Source organism: Lineus longissimus, chromosome 1, assembly GCF_910592395.1.
Source record: "Lineus longissimus chromosome 1, tnLinLong1.2, whole genome shotgun sequence".
Classification (NCBI taxonomy): domain Eukaryota; kingdom Metazoa; phylum Nemertea; class Pilidiophora; order Heteronemertea; family Lineidae; genus Lineus; species Lineus longissimus.
The window spans coordinates 2,401,318-2,420,516 of NC_088308.1; the positions used below are offsets into that span (position 1 = coordinate 2,401,318).

General features: G+C 40.8%; 1 protein-coding gene across 3 annotated transcripts; it reads right to left on the minus strand.

Annotated features, from left to right (window-relative positions):
* LOC135484465 (FMRFamide receptor-like) lies at positions 1–18,702 on the minus strand. 3 transcript variants are annotated; one of them, XM_064765973.1, is made up of 2 exons: positions 18,376–18,702; positions 1–2,523 (listed from the first exon to the last, which is right to left on the minus strand). In XM_064765973.1, exon 2 carries the CDS (start codon positions 2,489–2,491, stop codon positions 1,274–1,276), a length of 1,218 nt encoding a protein of 405 aa, XP_064622043.1. In that variant the 5' UTR covers positions 2,492–2,523; positions 18,376–18,702; the 3' UTR covers positions 1–1,273. The 3 variants fall into 3 exon arrangements, with proteins under 3 accessions (XP_064622043.1, XP_064622061.1, XP_064622051.1); XM_064765991.1 differs by lacking the exon at positions 18,376–18,702 and adding an exon at positions 4,695–5,983; XM_064765981.1 differs by lacking the exon at positions 18,376–18,702 and adding an exon at positions 4,041–4,115.
* Positions 18,703–19,199: the final 497 nt, after the last annotated feature.

Here is a 19,199-nt window from a genome sequence, read left to right on the forward strand (position 1 = left end):
TGACTTTATTTGAGTCAGAGTTAGTACATGAATATATACAACATAGTTTTTTCATATGCTTGATATACACAGCTACACGTACAGTTGTTACACTCGGTACATTATCATCTACAACCTCTTGCTAGAATCACAGCCGCAAGCGACACCAACATGACATACATGTGTAATTTTATAGGACATGTGAGTTAATGAAACTAATAAAATTAAATAAACAGAAACGTGTTGCTGCAATCACTTAATGCAAGCTTAATTTTATAAGAACGTGCGTCAAAACCTATACCATGAGCAGATTGGTCCCATTAACTTTAAACTGATTTGGAAACAAAATGATGGTGTTAAGTTGAACCAACTTAACCAGTGTGGTCTCCTCCTAAGTTCAGTTAAGTTCGTTGGTCCAAGCTCCGTGGGCAATGGGAGCCACAGCCTGTTTGGTAGATGTCACATCAGAGCATTCCTCAGTGCCCATGATGAGCTATAAACTTATCTGCTATTAGATTTGTCAAGCGGTAAGCTTTCCAAGTGGGTATGACAACCGCTCTGCTTCTTGGTACTTCAGTTCACTCGAGCAACTGTAACTTTATCAAAGCAAAAAAGCCGACTACTTTGCCCTGGGTATATAGGCAAACTTGGAAAATGATCACGAGACCGCTGTTTCGCCATAAGCCTGAAACCATTCTATACTGTTGTCCATGCATTAAAAAGGACACATCCACACTAATTCTTATAACTTACCATCAGTTGTGAATTGCTGATTATTGATACAAAAACTTCCGCTCTAGAAATACAAACATTTATACAGGTTCATACATTGTTAATTCTCTGAGCTGTTCACCAAAACCAGGAGGAAATAATTTACGCCAAGTATAAATGGATGGATGTTTCATTAAAGTGCTTCAATGCAACGTCTTACTATAAGTATATACACGTATGCACGTATACATTAGATGGAATTTAAAAAAACCTGCCCTAAATGGACGGGTATGCATCACTGGATTAGGAAATGCCCTTCCCCCAAGCGAACCCATGTCCCTCAAGGATCTGCGTCCCTTTGGTTTTGTTTAACTTATCTGCCTCGTACATATTGGCGAGTGCAGGAGATAGTGGGCATCCTTGTCAGACTCCGACTGCTGTAGTCCTGACAAAGGCCAGTGAATAAACCTCACTCATTACGCTCGAATTAATCTCACCCCCAGCGTCCATTTTCATACATGCATCGTGGGCAGTTCTGCAGAATAAGCCAGAAGAAACTTCGGGGAGTTTAGTTCGCACTGTTTTACGCTGAAGACTGCCCATTCGATTTCTCCGAACTTAATCGGTTCTTTTTAATGGTTGTCAAGCGGAATGACATCGTCTTGTTGATGGAGCTGTCCAGGTTAGTAGACAATCTATGACCACCACAACACTTACAGTGACAGCCACACATGGTTCCCATGATTCGCTGGAACTTTTTCCCTACTAAACAGTAGACGTAGAAGTTGACAAAAGAGTTAAAATTTTGGAGAAATTCGGACGCAACGCCAACTGGTAACGGAATGTTATTTTCATACTCGACGAAAGTTAGTTCACGTCCGGTGAAATAGAGGACTTGTTCCACTATCTTCGGAACTTCGCAGAGTACGAACAGAATGGCGACAATGACCAACATGATGTTTGTCCGATAAGAGTGCTTGGTGTTTTCACTTAACTGTCTCGTCATCGCCGATCGCTGTTGGCTTGCTCTGGTTATAACTTTTATAATTGCACCGTTCATTGTGATGACGAAAACGATGGGGACGAGAAGGTTTATTACAGCGTCTGTTATGAAATAGATCTTACTGAATGTTTCATCCTTAGCGAGGTCGGAATTTGTCCATGTTAACTGTCCATTTTCCGAGGTTTTCTCAATGACCTTAATCAACATGAACATTGGGACGTTGAAAGCCGCAAGTAGTAAAAGTAGTCCAACGGCGACAATGACAGCATGTCTTACGGTGTTAATCCGCGTTGCTTTCATTGGATGGCAAATTCCAATGTAACGATCAACGGTTATTATGGCAACCATCCATACTGCGTAGTCTCGCGAGATCTCATGGAATCCTTTCAAATATTGCAGCGAGTGGACCCAAGTCTCAAGATAACTAGTGTACGAGCTAACGAAGTTATAAATGTTTGGGATGGACAAATTTAGAATGCTAAAAATCAAAAACATGGAGTCAGCAGCAGCCATTATTTGTAAAAGCATATACGTTGATGATTTTGTTGGATATCTGGTAAACACATAAATTGTGATGCAGTTCGTGATGATGCCTAAAATGTTCAAAGTGCACATGATACAGCCATATATTATGAATAACACCCAATCGTTGTTACTTTTAGGCACCTCAATGTCATTGTTGAATTCAAGTTTGAATCCGCTTAAGTTCAGCGATCTCCTAGGAAACAAAGCTGCGAATAAGCCAATCCTTTCCGTAATGTCCAGAGGTAGCGGGTCGCCGACACTTGAGTTCTCCATCGCCGAGCTTGGGTTTGTTGGTGTCTTTTTATCTGAAAAGAGAAGATTGCAAATTCTGAATGAGAAAGAGAAAAATGTACATCAACTATTGGTCTACACATCCAAAGCCACCGCACATAACTGCGAGACGTCATACGTCAAGAATGGACTCCACTACATGTAGCAACACGAAGATGAAATTTAAGCTAGTCACGATTTCCAGAATTTGAATATGGGCAGTCTTTTGGTCTGAATATCATCCCAGTTTAGATATTGTATGAGATATTTCTTGAAGAACGCACATGTCGTTAGGTCAAAATTACTACGTCAGGCTGGATCGATGGCTTATTCGGGATTCAGCGCTCAACTGCCTCTAGCTTCCTCTGACACATTGGATCGTTCAAACACCATCCTCAAAAGTACATAATGAAAGACAGCCATACATTTTCGGATTTTTTGGTTTTTTCTGATGTCAAAACAACAGAAAAGCCCGAAAATCCGACAGGTCGTAACAATCTATCAACATTAATGTGGTAGTCTGCACGCATGCATTTCCCATCTTGGTCGTCCCGGAAACTGCCGACTTTCCGACCGTGACCACAGCTTCCTTGCCGAGGAGTCAGATGACCTCAAGTAATCTGATGAAGATTCATGGAGATCTCAGCTGGTGACATCGGGTAAGGTGAGGTATTCGGACTTGGTGAAGCAGGGTGTTCGAAAGCCCAGACGACTCGCATATTCATTATTCAAACCACGTCTTCAATATTGAACGATTGACTTCATTACTGAGCTATTGACTTCAATACTGAACCATTGACTACAATACTGAAGTCAGACATTGTCAAGTACAGAAAAAAACCCAGAACGAAATCGTTTTTATAGTGATGAACAAATTGTGGAAAATTTTAACCCTGGGCAGCTCGAGTTTGAAGAGAAGTATAAAAACAGCAACATCTCAAGAATGACGATTGGTGTTACATCCCGGAAGCAATGACCTGCCTGTCTTTTTTTTAGCAATTAAGGATTTAGTTCAAGACAAGGCTTGTGACAGCCATCCCTGGCATACAGCGCGCTCGCACTGTCACGCTGAATGGGATGGCTGTAACCATCCATACCAGCGGTTTTCAATATACCTCTGCCTCGCGATAAGACGGAGGAGTGAAAAAAACACTGAATGCCAGGATGGGCTCTGGCAGGACGAACGTTCATTAAGTCGTCGGAATTCATCATTGACAAGTTGCCGGTGCTCAAAGCTTCAATATATATGTGGTATCTCTTATATGATACATCTATGGAAAGGCATTTCCAATTAATAAAATGTAGGGTGAAAATAAAATTCAAGTGCAAGTCTATAGCGTGGGGAAAGTTCATGTACATTATAACCTACGTCCACGATGACAAAGTAAGCTGAAAGAAAGTGAAATAGTTTTTTGGATACCATTTCTGGTTCGGCATTTACCCTGGCATCGATATAACATAAACACTCGTTAAACTGTCGCTTTCGGTAGATAAAGGAGAGATTGGTGGGTCAAAGTGGCTTAGCCAGACCGCCAAATGGTAGATTTATTACCTTTCGGTCATCAGTGATGTAGTCAGACTTCCATAACGACTCGAAACCAATGAATTACAAAGTAGGTGAATCCTGAAGTAGTCACCGTAAAGTAGCCCCCTGCATGTCCTTTTGTCTAATATCTCATCTCAATCATGACAATCCTATTCGCAAACTTCTATAGGAAGACTATACAGAGAGGAGACACACACAGAAGATGAATTCGGCGACATGACAGTTATGTAAACGGGCTCCGCTAAGGACACCAAATCGAATCAAAGGCTACCATTATTATATGAGCATGGTAACATGTAGCATTCCGTTTTCAAGGAGCATGCTCATGCCACCCCATCTCTCAGCCTTGATTGTATCTCCTTTCACTGCATTTCAGGTTACAATTATCAGAGAAAGTGAGACTTCATCTCACCACCGCCATCATCAAGGCTTGGGGTCGGCTTCGAAAACGGAAAGGATTCTACGACTGATTAGGCAGACGACGAAGAAGGAGAAGGAGACAATTGCTTGGTGCATCGTGCATCAATCTACATAAGACAGTGTGTGTGAGGAGGCCCACGTGATGGAATTCGATGTCAAACTGAAAGCAAACAAGACATCAACCCAATCAAGAAAAACAAAGATTACCATTCAGACCCAGACGACATATACATGGCTTACCCTTCTCTCCATACCAGAAAGCAGCTTATTTTGACCGAAACACTTTTTATGACTCAGAATTTGCAAGTGGTATTTTCAATCGATTTCCATCCAATTGCGGATCAATGTAGTCTGGCGTTCCTCATGTTACATGGGCTAGTGGGCCTGGCATGCATGAGGCAAACCTGAACATCTTTACTACCTCCTCGCGATAAAATGACAATGTAAAGCCATAAATGATAAAGTTCATACAGTAGTTCGTCATACAGATATGGGTGAAGAATTTCACAACCAAGTATAGTAAAACTGCTTGGTCCTGTGTCAAGCTGTCGCGCCTCTCTGATAAAAAGGTGAAAGTTGTCGTCATTGGCATCAGCAGAAACACATAAAGGGTAGAAACTAACATTAGGGACACCAGCAATTTACCCTCATTTTGAGTCTTATGGGTGGTAACCCGCAAACCCTTGTCCCTGGAACGAAATATGGCAATCAGTATCAAAATATTTGCTAAAAAGATCAACGAGCACGGAATATAGTTAAATAATGCTATGTCCAGCTGCCAAATGATAGATGCTGCTCTTGGGTCTAGTGCGTAGAAGCAAAGAATGGGTGTCCCTTCAATAGTGTCAAGAACGAACAGTCTGTGTACGCTTACCAACAGTGACAGCACACAAACAAGTAAGATCACTGTATTCCTTTTCATCGGAGTGATTTTGGCGCGTTGAAGTGGGTACCAGACGACGTACGCTCGCTCCAAGGAGAAAGACACGATGATCCATGCAGAGATGCACATTGAGAGCTGCATGGCGAATTGTTGTAGCTTGCAGGACAATCCACTGTACGTCATGAGGTTAAAAGAGATCTCACCGTTGGTGAGATGGTTTAGACCAAAGGCAACCCACTCGGTAAACCCGAACCCGATTATAACACCGGTATCTGACACAGCGAGACAACTCAGGTACTGAATGCAAGCATCCGCGCGCTTCCTTGTGCGATAAAAGATCACCACGGACAAAACATTGCCCAACAATCCAAAGAAAAGCACTCCAAGCATGATGTAACTTTGAGTTATGACTAAGATTTGATCGATTAAGGAAATGGGATTAAATGGTAAATCGCCATTAGTCAAAGTTTCTGCTGAGGTTGTCGTCATGGCGGCATCCGAAGTCAGGTGATCAAAAAGGGAGCGATACACGCCACGGCTTCGTCATCTACATGCACGTGATGGTAAATGATGAGTAGGACTTCTGAAAGCAACTTCCACTGCATAATGATATCATGACTACAATGATTACGATGACTTCTCTATATAACATCGAACAAAGCAGCTTTAGAATGCGGGATCTAAAAGTGGCGTGCGACACTAAATCTTTAAATAAGCACAGACACTTTCAACAATTTTAAATTGGCTATTTCAAGCGTGAGGTTTCAGGTTCATCTGTCGGGTGAACGGTGATTGGAGGCACCTGCTCGCCCACCTTCACCCCCTTTTCAACTTTGTATACGTGCGCATCTCCCTGCACACGCAGTGTTACTTCAAATAGATCCTAAGACAATCTTGCTGAGCTATTTCAAGGTAGACTTTGAATCAGGATTGTTTTATATCATCAAAACAAAATTGTTAATGGTTAATTGTTAATGTTGACGCAATTATGCCTCAGATGACTTTTAAGACCCACCCAGTTTCTTGATGCGACCTCGTACAGTTCATGTGAGAGATTTGGGACGTACTTTTTCATAAAAATGATGGCCTGTTGAACACTGATGCTCGCAATAAATCTGGCTGAGGAAATTGGAGTTCGTCTTAAGGGTGTCATTCCTTTTACCCTAAACGTCAATTGAAGCACGGAAAAGGATTGATTCATCAGCAACATTCCATCGTATTCCTCCCTGAAACCTCATGATAATATTTTTATGACCTTTTTTCATATTATTCATGACCAAATGTAATCCGCCGTGGCTAACGAATTGAGCTCACATTTACCTGTAGAGGGGGCTGGGCTTGTCGATATCTAGACACAGCAGAACCTATTGTGGTGTCATGCATGACATGTCGGTGATAAACTTGGCTTGGAGATTCTAATAATTACCATCCATTAATCAGTAGCGTAGTAATCGAGCCATTGACGGCAACAGATCACTTCATTAATCAATCTCGAGTTCATGTATAAACGTAATGAACGGGCCATGATTACCATAGTCAAACATGTCGGGCTAGAGGAATAAAAGGAAGCACCTGATCATAGTCCGCCCAATATCGATGATACAGTTATATGCCAACGTCGCTATTAATAAATTTGCGGAGAAAACCTGAGAAAGCTCTGTCCCAACGCGCGTCTTTTGGAAGGGGCGGTGGCTTTGATGTGGAAACCATACGTTCCCTAGTTGCCTGACTCTTTACATGTATTTGGAAGACTCTGCTTCAATGTAATAGGGTTACAAGCATTCGCCAAAGCAGACATACTATTCGACCGCCTCGTCACTGCGCCCGAGTATGGGATACAAGGTCCCGTAAATGGGACGAGTCCATGCATCTGAATACAATGCCATCAGGAACAACTCGACTGGGGGAGACACAGCTCAATCGGATGTAGGATCTTCTAAATGGTATCTGACGTTGCCATAGCTGGTATAAAATACTTCAATCCTGTTAGAGGACGTTATCCTACGGAGCATGAATATAAATGGCTCTTTTGTGAACGGAATGAATCACATTGGTGAGTTTCGTGTAGGATGCTCCAATCGGTTCAAATGAAAATAACCCTTTCGTTTTGATACCATCTTTATTACTTCTTCAAATTCTCGCCATAGCCCCAGTTGGAACAAAAACTGCACACTAATGGCTGACTGTTCTTCTCCTTTCAAATCTTTGAGTGAAAAGGCAAAAAGTGAGGACTCTTATTTCCACCGGGAACCTACCTATCCAAGACTACTCATTATTTGATCACCAGTGTTATCAGATCGTTTTCTGTTGTTTGACGTTTAAACAAGTCTCGCCACAGTCGGAGGCCAAAAAACAACGGTAATAGAACAGCGGCCACACGTGAAGTACATAGATCGACCTTCCGTGGTGTAGCGAGAACAGCCAGCCGCCCAGGCAGACGATATAGCAAAACATGTTTTTTGATGCGCTTTCATCTTTCATTGAAACGTATATAATCTATTGAAAAAGGGTAATTATAAGATAACACCGACATCAAAATATGCACAAGGTAGAATTTTCATTCAATTGTTTTGTTTCTTGCTTTCCTTTTTTCAAGACTCTCTATTTCGCTCACAAGCAACACGAATGATATGGATATGATCAACACCTATAGTATTCTTTGCGCTCACAAACAACATACACGAATATAGATCTAGTCGAACTGATCATACGCATGCATGTACGTTATACTCGGTGAGTGAAAGAGAAAATCTATACATAAAACACAAGTTATTTTCATGCAACGGGAACGAATTGCCAGCAACAACTTAAGGCAATGGAGGTCAACTTCCCAGTCGCGGCGTCCACACAGCCAGGGGGAACAGTGGTAGTCGCATCGTCAATCACAGCCATAACAATCTTCCGCGGCTATATCGGAATCACCGTCATCATCATTGGGATACTCGGGAACCTCATCTCAGTATGGATCTTCCCTAAGTTTATCCGAAAAGATGCAGCAGTGTCGCAGTATCTGTTCTGTTTAGCTTTGGCGGATTTGGTCAGCTTGCTACGAGGTTTGGTCGAGTGGCTTTTCACTGGCCTGTCCGATGTCACCTCTGGTTCTCTTCGCATCGACGTCATGAGTACGTCATTGGTGGCCTGCAAAGGCATTGAGTATATCGGAGTCATCGCTCAGTCGCTAAGTGCTTATATTTTAGTCATGTTCTCTTTTGAGCGCTGTGCAGCCGTTATTTACCCGCTACATATTTACAGATTCGTCACGGTTACACGACGAACGGAGCTCCTATCAGCTTTGCTTATTTGGGCCGCCATCACCGCCTTGCCTTACCTGATATTCTATGAACTGTTTGTTCCCCCTGGTACAACTATCGCAAGATGCTGGTACAATATGGAAAATAAACACTTCAGTAATCCCAGATACGTTTTCTCGCAACTGACATTAACCACAACAATACCCTGTATCTTAATTGTCGTTTTTAACACAACCATCGTTTTCCGAATCAAAAGATCTTCAAACGAATTCTCTACGAAAGACAAGGAGAGCGCGGAAAAAAGAAAGCAACGTGAACTAAGATCGACATTGACCTTAGTAGCAGTATCAGTATCATACGTGATACTCATGTCTCCCAATGCCATTTCTTGGACATATTACGTAGCCAAGATATATCTGCAAAAGGTGGAGCCACGTTCTGTTTCTCTTGCGTTGGAGGTAGGAAAGTTGACTGTGATTTGGACCATGGTCAACTATGGATTGAACTTCTTCATCTACACGCTTTCTTTAGATTTCTTCAAAAGAGAATGTCTACGAATCTTTTTATGTAGAAATATGAAACATTCTGAAGACACGAGTACAAAGGCAACGAGACACACAATATGCAATTAATATTTATTTCATTTGATACAGATGCCCACTTCTCAACTTTCAAATTCTACCTTATATTTCTTACCAAAGAAGTGCAGATTTTTCCAGATGCATTCAAATTGACACAAATCAAAGAGATGAAACACTTCATCATAATCCTGAGCGGGGATTCAGATGCCCTAGCCATTCTCTGATAACAGAGAGTCATTACAGATTTCCTAAATTTGCTATTGACGAAAACAATCAGTATATATCAAACTCAGCGATTACCAGTTTTACCCGCAGATGGGCGTTTTTCTCGATCATCGAGCGACAATGACCCGCCGCAGCGACAAAAGTAACTCATTTGCGGGGCGCTCCGACATCAAATGAGCGCAATAGACACTTCTATAGAATCCCGGAGTCCGGAAGTCCATTCGAATCCTTTAATAACACATTAACAGTTGGTGGTCGCTGCTCTTAGTTTTCCTATATGCTTAAGAAAGCAGACTTCTAGACGAGGATACGTCTATTCAAACCAAACGTCATCAGAACTCTAGAGTAAGAGTAAATGTGCCGATCCCACTTCGTGACATTCCCCTGAAGTGTTCTCTTTATCCACATGGATGCTTTTTACGGAGATTCATTTTATTCAATTACACGAGTGCCATGACACGAAGAACACTTGGACAGCTGTTGCTTGGTAATGGACCTACTACATTAATCAATTAATTAAAATCCCATTGAATACTTAGAAAAAGTTTCAGGGCAGTATATAGCGATATTTTGCAAACCTACGCCGCAAATTGAGCTCGAGAATTTCCCATTGGATTTTTGCTTTATGTCACCAATAATAGCAAGATTGCCAATTGTGATGATTATGAGTGGCTAATTAATGAATATTGTGAAAAAATCATGTGAAAAATACGTATAGATGCAGTGATTGCTAAACGTCTCATGCCATACCATGATGCCAAAGCGCCACTTATTTATCAAGCCAACTTGTTGGTGAACTTTATAGAGGCCTACACGTGAATTGCTTGTTTTCTTTTCGAAGATACATGTCGGCTGAATAATGTTTCGATATTTTTTGGCAACATTGGAATCGGATTTGATGGAATTACTTGAGAGGAGTGCACATTTAGTTTCTTTCCTACTTCTGAACAATGCCATAAGATTATAGCTTTTAATTGTAGAGTTCCATCCACAATCGTTATCAAATCTACGCCGTTTCCACTTCAAAGAACCAGAAAGGAATAAGTGAGATGAAAAACACATCTCAGTGCACTCCATCTTTCAGCACTCCCATCTGCCAATAATTGTTTGCAGTCTTAAGAACTATTCAGAATGCTTAGTGGAAAATAACGATGCTTCTTAAGCTTATATCAGGAAAGAAGGTATTTGTTCTGTTGGCCCTCCTTGACTGAGGTCCTGCCCTTTTTTATACATCTTACGGCTTTGTTTGCATTGATCATAAATACTCTGAGAAGTTACATTGTACTTCCAGAAAAGTAAATGACGCAGTTAAAACTTCTTGACAGGCAATGTATATTGACTTGATCAAGAAAGGCTAGCGTTATTTCAGAAATAACAATAAGTAGCCTAACATGTATTTACGAAGTTGGACTATCATGAGAGGAAAGGAAGATATGCCAGAGGCATCTAAAACATCTCCATTGAAATAAACTGTATCACGACGATGAACAGAAGTAAAGAGTCTCAGTGATAACAGAAACATATATAGCGCTATTTGTGTCTGGCGATAATGACATTAAATGTCATCGCTTGAGTTCAGCTACGCGATGCGGTAAATGATTTATCAACTTTTCTAACTTATAGGAAGGTTGATAATTCATTTACCACACTGCTTTGCTGAACCCAAGGGCCGGCTTCTACTGCCATTTATATAGCTATACGCCCTTGGTGCGGGATGTAGAACGAAAGAGAGTGTTCGACCTTTTTACCATAGTTTTTCACATTTATGTCAGTTTGGTTCTTGAAACGTGGCAGGGACGGTGAATAGTCCAAACGTAAACATTTCACATCGGTATTGACCATTGGGCCATATGAAGCTGTTACACCGATGTTATCAAGATTTGGCTGATAACCGTAAACTAAGACAGCAAACAATAGGAATTTGGGCCTATTGGTGTGAGCGCTAGAGCGGGCTTTGTTTAAAGACAATAGACCGCGATTTTTCTTCAAACGGTGAGGTATGGGGAAAATAACACAATGCCGACAATGCATTTTGAATCAGAATTACTATTGGTATAACCAGGTTCAGCGTTGGATGACATACGAAAAGTCGTCTGGGCAATGAATGATGAACAGTAATTTGCAACTGATCTCTGAAGCATAGCACTATGCCCCTGATGCCATTTTTGCATTTCGTAGGATAAAACTGTCTGGTGTATCTGACTGGGCATGATGTTCATACTAAGCAGCATTTTCGGTTTCACAGAGACGTACTAACTCATTTGATATTCATACTTCTTCCTTTGTAACTGAGGTTAGAGAGGTAATAGATTCTTCTGTGGCCAAATAAGTGAGGTGGAAATGGATTCTAGCATTGCATTTGAGCTCGATTTTTCATCGGTCCCAGAATGATATTGCATGTATTGGAATGACTTTCATTGACCTCTTGGGGCGATATACATTTGCTGGGCTACAGACGGCCTAGAGTAACCGGCCTAAAGACTCACTTTGATTCTAGGAGAATAAAAATCGTTTCTTCTGAGTTTGAATATCAGCAAAATAATACTTCATAATAACTCATTTTGATAGTGGGAGGTTTTTCACCAACGCCATCGGTTATGACATTCATAGATACATTTTGTGTATATACATGTATAACATTTATCAAATATTTGATAGATAAGTCTTTGATAATCTATACTTGCTTAGTGATAGAGTTAACTATCATTTGGGGTTGCCCCTCTTCAGGTTTATAACGGTAAGCATGAAGCAAAATAAATCCATGCCTATACCACTTTGGAGCAAAGTCTTGAACCTTGCAACTGTCTTATCGTATAGAAATACAACCCATGAGCAGAACTAATTAAGTAGAGTTTTATACAAACCTGTACTTTTTTACCAGTGGAAGTGAGACACCTGCTGGTTTCTATTTTCTTGGGTGAAAAACACATTTTTTTACTGCTGGAGTAAGACACTGCAGGTTGAATGAACGGAAAATAATTACAAGCCAGTTGATAAAAAGGCTTGTAGACCATGCGCGTAATAATTTGTTGTTATGTCGGTGTAAGCTCAAGCGTATATACCAACCTTGAATTATTTACCATTGCTCCACCAGTCTCGGACCAATTGATATACCTTAGCTTTTATGCACGCATACAGCACGCTACAGCTAGGTCCGAGTCTGTTGACAAATGGTTTGATTAATTTGTCTCTTCGATATTGCTCCTTTGATATTGCATTAGGTTTTCATTGCAATTTAATCTATTCAAGATATAGCCCATTTGAACCTGCCTGCGCCACGGGTATAATGCTAGTATTATATACTCCAAGACAATTGGTCTATTGGCAAGTTCAATCTATACAGTACATGCTGGTTGCAGTTACCAATTTCGGTAATGATAACGTACATTGTTGGCCATTGCTTTCCCAAAGATGATTTCGTAATATACGGGCCGACTGAAATGGATTCGACACATGGGGATCAGCACCGTCATGCAGTTCAACGACTTTATTGGCGCTTTTTCAAAGCATCAGCTAATGTATCTCAAATGAAAACCTAATGACTGATATTAAATGAACTTAAAAGCTTTTCCGAATTCGTTACCGAAAAGACTACGTCATGTCCTGAAGTTGATGATAGTGATTACTTATCGGACTTGGTGATGATAACGATATTCTGTGAAAGGCGTTAGTACAGAGCAGAGGGTGGATACGAACTTCCTTCTAACCTATCAGTAAGGACGTCTGTACGTCACTGCAGCAACGACGATCGTTATCGTGTGGTGCGTGTAATTTCACCAACCACGACCTCAGGACATCACATCTAATGATACTCTCCTCTGAAACAAGGTGGTCGAGTGAAGACGATATGTTATAGCTCGGCCCACTTGAATCCACTGGCCACAGTTATTGTACGATCTTTCCCTCGCGCGCGCATATCACAAAAGCTCGGTAAATCCCGGGTGAAAGGCCCCGAAGCTCAGGATGACGGTTAGAGAGCCAGCGAGATGCACGGTCGATATCATGACCACATCAGCAATATCAATATCAATACTATCAAATTATTGACACCATGGCACAACAACAACAACAACATGTTGACACGCATCATATATAAAGTCAAAAAGCATCAATTCATCATATTACAATTCCGAAAGCACACGAGCTATTAATTATTTACATCGGATAGCCGGAATGAATTTTATAGCACTCGCAATATTTGTCCTCAAGGGCAACTCCAAGTTATGCCAATGTTTTATTCAGTTTTCTACGACATCCTGATTTTATTCAATGTTATGGGGAGTCGTCTTTCTATTTGAATCTGATCAAATCGTGCCGAACTTGTTTCCTTTCCGAGTTTTGGTTTCATTTGGAACATTATTGGAATAAAGATGACATAACGGTGACCGCAAATATCTTCCCTTACAGTCTCCCGAACCCATTCACTCAAATGAATATGACTAAAAACATGTTTTGTTGATTTGTTTTAGCTGGTTGGAGATCGTTTGAGATTTCTTCTTCTTCTTCTTCTTCTTCTTCAGCGCTCGCTCAACACTTAGGTATTATTCTCTGGGAGCGTTCCTCCTAAAGGGCGGGATGAGGGTTTCGGCGAGCCACCGTGGCGTCAATGTTTGCTGGCCTTGGTGCATGACTCCGTTTTCGGCTAAAGGAAGAGTCCACGCCCAGAGTCCACGCAAGCGACTCATTAAATGGGGGTATTTTGCGTGCCCTGGCATAGACACCAGATCCAAGGGCCCCGGTTTTACGTCTCATTCGAAGGGGAAATTAGTTCATTGAACGCCATACCTTCATGTAGGTTGTTGGTACAATCCTGTTGGTTCTCCATCGAACCCGGTGTGACAGCGGATATAGTCCCCCTGGAGTCATAGTCCGGTAGCATTGTATTTGATCAATTAAGCAGCATGATCTATTGTACCGCTAACCCTAACCAAAACATTTAGCAATGCGGGCTATTGTTACACGGACTATCAGCCCTAGGACTACTATCCCTTGTACACCGGGCCCAATGACGTGGAAGCCAGCAGTGTTACCACTATCTTCGATCGTGTGAAATGATGACTGCACTGCTTTCCGATTACTAAATTTGTTTAAATATGGCATCTGGCGAATTTTTACATGACTTGCATTATATTAATACTTGACACATATTTCACAATATAACAGTAAAAAATACCTTTGGAAATGCATAATTCCATAACTTGACACATGTTTCAACATTAGAAATACTTAAATCATGATTCTCTATTTCAGAGAGTAAAACACTCAGTAGTTATTTCTTGGCAGACTCATTGGTTTAAGTAAACGCATACATGTATGCAGTAATCCTTTATCCAGGCCAAACTGTATATAGATGATGACTTATCTAAAACAAATTGGTTTCTTCATCATCAAACACTCCATTTTGTCCTCAAGGATCATCGACTTCATTAATTTTCGGTGTCAGCGTTAGTTTTAATAATTCGATGAAACTGAAGTACACTTATCATTTTCTCATAAATGCTACATCAGAGGACAAGTGCTTCCGAGACGAACTTGCTCAAGCGGGAAATATTCATTTTCAGAATTATTTTACAACTTTTAAGTACACCTATGTACACTCAATGTTTCATGTACATCAATTATGTACATTCGACTTGAGAAAATACTATGCTTTCAACAAGGTTGAATTTTTCTGGATGGCAAGAAACATACCAATTATTGAAAACAAGTTGACAGACTTCTTGTTGGGAATACGTGTATGTCAATATTTCTACACGGGAATTGTTATAAGTGCACTAAGCAGTCATTTCAAGGGCAACTTACGCTAGCTCATATCTAGTATTCCACACTAAGCGACCCCCACCTGACTCATCCTGGCATAACCAGCTGCTTTCAAATACACTCCGTCGGTCAGGCAGTCGATATTTCAAACCATGAGTATGACGTATAGAAGGAGTAAAAAAAGCCTAATCTCATGATGCACCTGACTACTCTGTCCAAGTTTGGTGCTTCTGGGTACTAGGAGTGACATATTTGAGAAGACAGTTATAAGAAGAACTCGTAAATGAATTCACTAGGGTTCATCCTTCGAAATATTTGTCAGTGCGACTTCGTGGTGATTCCACTTGTTGCTTCTTTGTGGACATGCACCGCCGTTCACGTTCACGTCACCTGTTGTGAGAGAAGTCAGAATGTCCAACTCTCTAGAGAAAGGGCGAATATTGCCTTCGATCCGCATACTACGTATGTACACCCTCAAAGGATCCATGCGGCGGCCAAGTCACTGATCTCGACCACCCTATGATTGGGGGCACACATCTCCGCAACATGAACTTTAAAAGAGAAAGGAAGTTATGTAACCCGATTATCTCCCGCTCATGCCGGGATGTCAATGGAAGATAACGGCCTGATCAAAGTTGCAAAGTTGCTCGTCGTAAAACTTTTCGCATTCGTTCTTGAATTGTAGAATCTAATGCTGATCAAAGATAAATCCGGACTATAATTATTGCGGAAACTGTTGTTCTGTCACGAATGTTCGTCTTCGAGTCATAAAAGCAATCTTCAAATAGCTCCGGTAGACATGATTACATGAGCGGCGAACGCCGCACGGAACTGCTGATCGATGTGTTTACTGATATAATCTATTTAGTTCTGTTTACCGGCAGTAATCACATAAATCATATAAATATCGTAATCATGACGGGCAGGGAAGTGTTCCTATACAGCACTTAACATCGTCTTTCATTAGAAAACATGCTACCAACAAGACATCTCTTAAAGATGGCTCATATCTCTTCAGGCATATTTTTTATCACCACCTAACATAAAAAGCCAGACTGCTGATATCGGCCATCGCTTAAACAGTGCAAGAGGTAAAATAAGAGGTTTCAAAATAGAATTTGTTTTTGATACATTGAGGGGCGCTCTTTGCCAAATAGCCACTTGGTTTTAGCAATATCCAATGTGCGTCAATCAATATATAAATCAAGCCATCCTCTAAGCCATACGGGTTGCAGAAAACATAAAAAGTGGATAATGTTTATTTACAAACGCACCAGCCCATGGGGTTGTAATTAATTGGTATTTGATTAGATATAGGACATTAAGAAAACTACCCTGGAGGTTGTTGTGACTGCAGCTGGACAATCGGCATTTCAGAGCGACAAGTGGGATTCATTTTCAAGTAGACGGCGCTCCAACTTGAAATACAAAAGGTATTGACCGTCTGTTCACCATCTCTTGTTGATTATCAACTGATATCAAGCCAGATGAGTAAATACGCGCATAGAAATGGAATTATATGAGGCTGTTTTTTATTTTTAAAGCTATTTCCAAACACGTCCGCACATGCTAATACCGGAGAGGCTTTATAGCCCATATCCGTGCTTGTTTGAAACGTGCAAGGATTGAAATTTTGATTGACATTTAATAAAGATTGGACAAAATTTCCAATTTAAGAGCAACATACATAGACATGCACGGCCAATGACCTACAATGTACGATGCGAATACATTTCTACACAAAATTTCTATTTCAACCACACAATTGACTTCGAGGATACCTGTACTTGGCGTACGGTATCTCCAAAGCTAGATCACCGACTGATAATTCCAGAGAACGTTTGTAAACGTTACTGATATGTTAGTATTTGATGTTATGGTATTTCTGATGACACAATTATTTGAACAACATGATTGCTCTAATCTGTGCCGATCAAAACGCAATTTTGTAATTGATATAATATGGTCGTTTATAAGCAAAATGCCCTAGATACATAATTTGCATCTGGAAAGAAGACTCACCGTATTCAAACAGTGGAATATGCACTTGGAATACATGGAATATCGTTCCTGCTGCAGAAAAACATATGAAATAATTAGGTCAGGAAAACTGGGTCATGACCTTGAGAAATCGGTGTACCTGTTCTATCGGTTTGCCAAGTTTTGTAACGAAGCGATTCAGTCTATCAGGCGCGCGTAATAGTTGCAACTCACATTCGTTGGTAAAGACATGTAACATTGCTCCCGAATTGTGGCCCAGTTCACCATTCGATCTTATCAAAGAAAGAGCTGTAATATAGTATATAATATGTCAAATGTTTCGCTGATAAAATAAGAATGCTAACATTCCAACTCTTACTGTATTTTTGCATTTATGATGACATGTCCACTAATGACAAAAAATGGAGTAACATGCATAAAAATATGCAGGAAAAATACTACGTAACGTAATGTTATTTTAGGGCTAAACATCATGATTTACCTCGTGGAGGTAAAGAAATAAAGCAACATATGTATTCAGAGGTGGCATCATTCCTCCTGAGAGTGATATTAATCGTCAACCAAAGATCTTGGGTTCTAACTCCGGTTTGACATTGGTGTTGCCAGCAGTGTAAGTGGGCCATCATATAGAAATTTCGGTGTAATTGACCAATTTTCCTTTTCTGTTTTCTGTTTCACGAATCCAGCTGCATGATGGCTTTCGATGTCTGTCCAGCAGATTTTCTCCCGTCTTCACCTCACAAACTAAACCAATTTGGTTTTGTATGACTATTTGGTGTCCTGGAATGTACTTTGTTGAGTCTGTACATTTCATCACCACCTTAAACGAGTTACTTCCTTTGCGAAATTGGAGAAGCTGTGCACATTTTCAGGTGGTAACTGTTAGTTTCGTGTCCGATATATATTAACGTACATGAAGGTATATCCTTCAACGCTGATTGAGTCTGTAAACTGAAGTCAACTAATGGACCGACAAAAAGACATTGAAACAAAAGCAACTGCCATTATTCAAGTTAATTTAATAACAAAGGAACAGTTTTAAGCGGTTTTAGGGAGATTACTATATATTCCAACGCTACATCATCAATCTTTCTCATCACAGTTGCATTTATTAAAGGTAAATGAGAGAGTCTATTAAGGGGCGTTGAAGGATATTTAAGCTTGAGTGGTAAGGTTGTTATAGGCAAAGCTATAAGAAATCATGATTTGTTCTGTCTTACCTGAAAGTATGCCTTCTTATCCGCGAACTATTCCTGTTCCCTTGGAGAACAGAACGTTTCCAAAAATGTTTCTAACAACGCAAAAGACAGTCTGGAAACTCGGGTCATCGTCTCGGAAACTGTCATAACAATATTCCCAAAGCTCCTGACTTCACCACAAGTAAACTGTTGATATCAACTCCGATATCAATAACCTCCAATATGAACAGCTCTAACGTTTGCAGCTGCTTTTCAAGCTCCAACCGACTTGGCGAGAACGAGCGCAGCGCCTCGGTGCATCAGACGGCTGTATCTTCAAGGTACATGTACGTCACCAGACATGATCGCGGATAGGACACGTTACGATTAAAAATACTGAATGGCATGATTTCAGTTTAATTTCAACAGTCGTAGTTGCATAAATGAATACATCCATAATTCATTGCTTTTAAAGTGATCACGACATATTACTTGTTGCAGTTGTGGGTTTATTGCCACCAAGCGAATGTATGTCATCATTAAAGGAGAAACTATAGGTAGCCGAGCTCCCCTGTCTCCAGCCAGGCGTACCCGGGGTATCACTTATTGTGAGCCATCATCTGTCACGGCAGACTCTGATGACACCCGGCCGGAAGTGTAAGGTAATCGCCGTCAACATACCATCATCAATCAGTCAATATCAAACCCTTGACAATGTGACAACGTCAGATTATGTTCCAGAACATGCACAGTGCCGAGTTCATCAGCGTATTCTAGAGCTCACCGTATCCATATAGTTTCAGGCACCGTAAGGTGGGTAAGAGGCACTTCGATCGCTCCATCTTCATATTGCAATGGGAGTGGTA

Bases quoted from the DNA above. Each gene is read 5' to 3' on its own strand.
- LOC135484465 (XM_064765973.1), bottom strand. From the start codon at position 2,491: ATGGAGAACTCAAGTGTCGGCGACCCGCTACCTCTGGACATTACGGAA.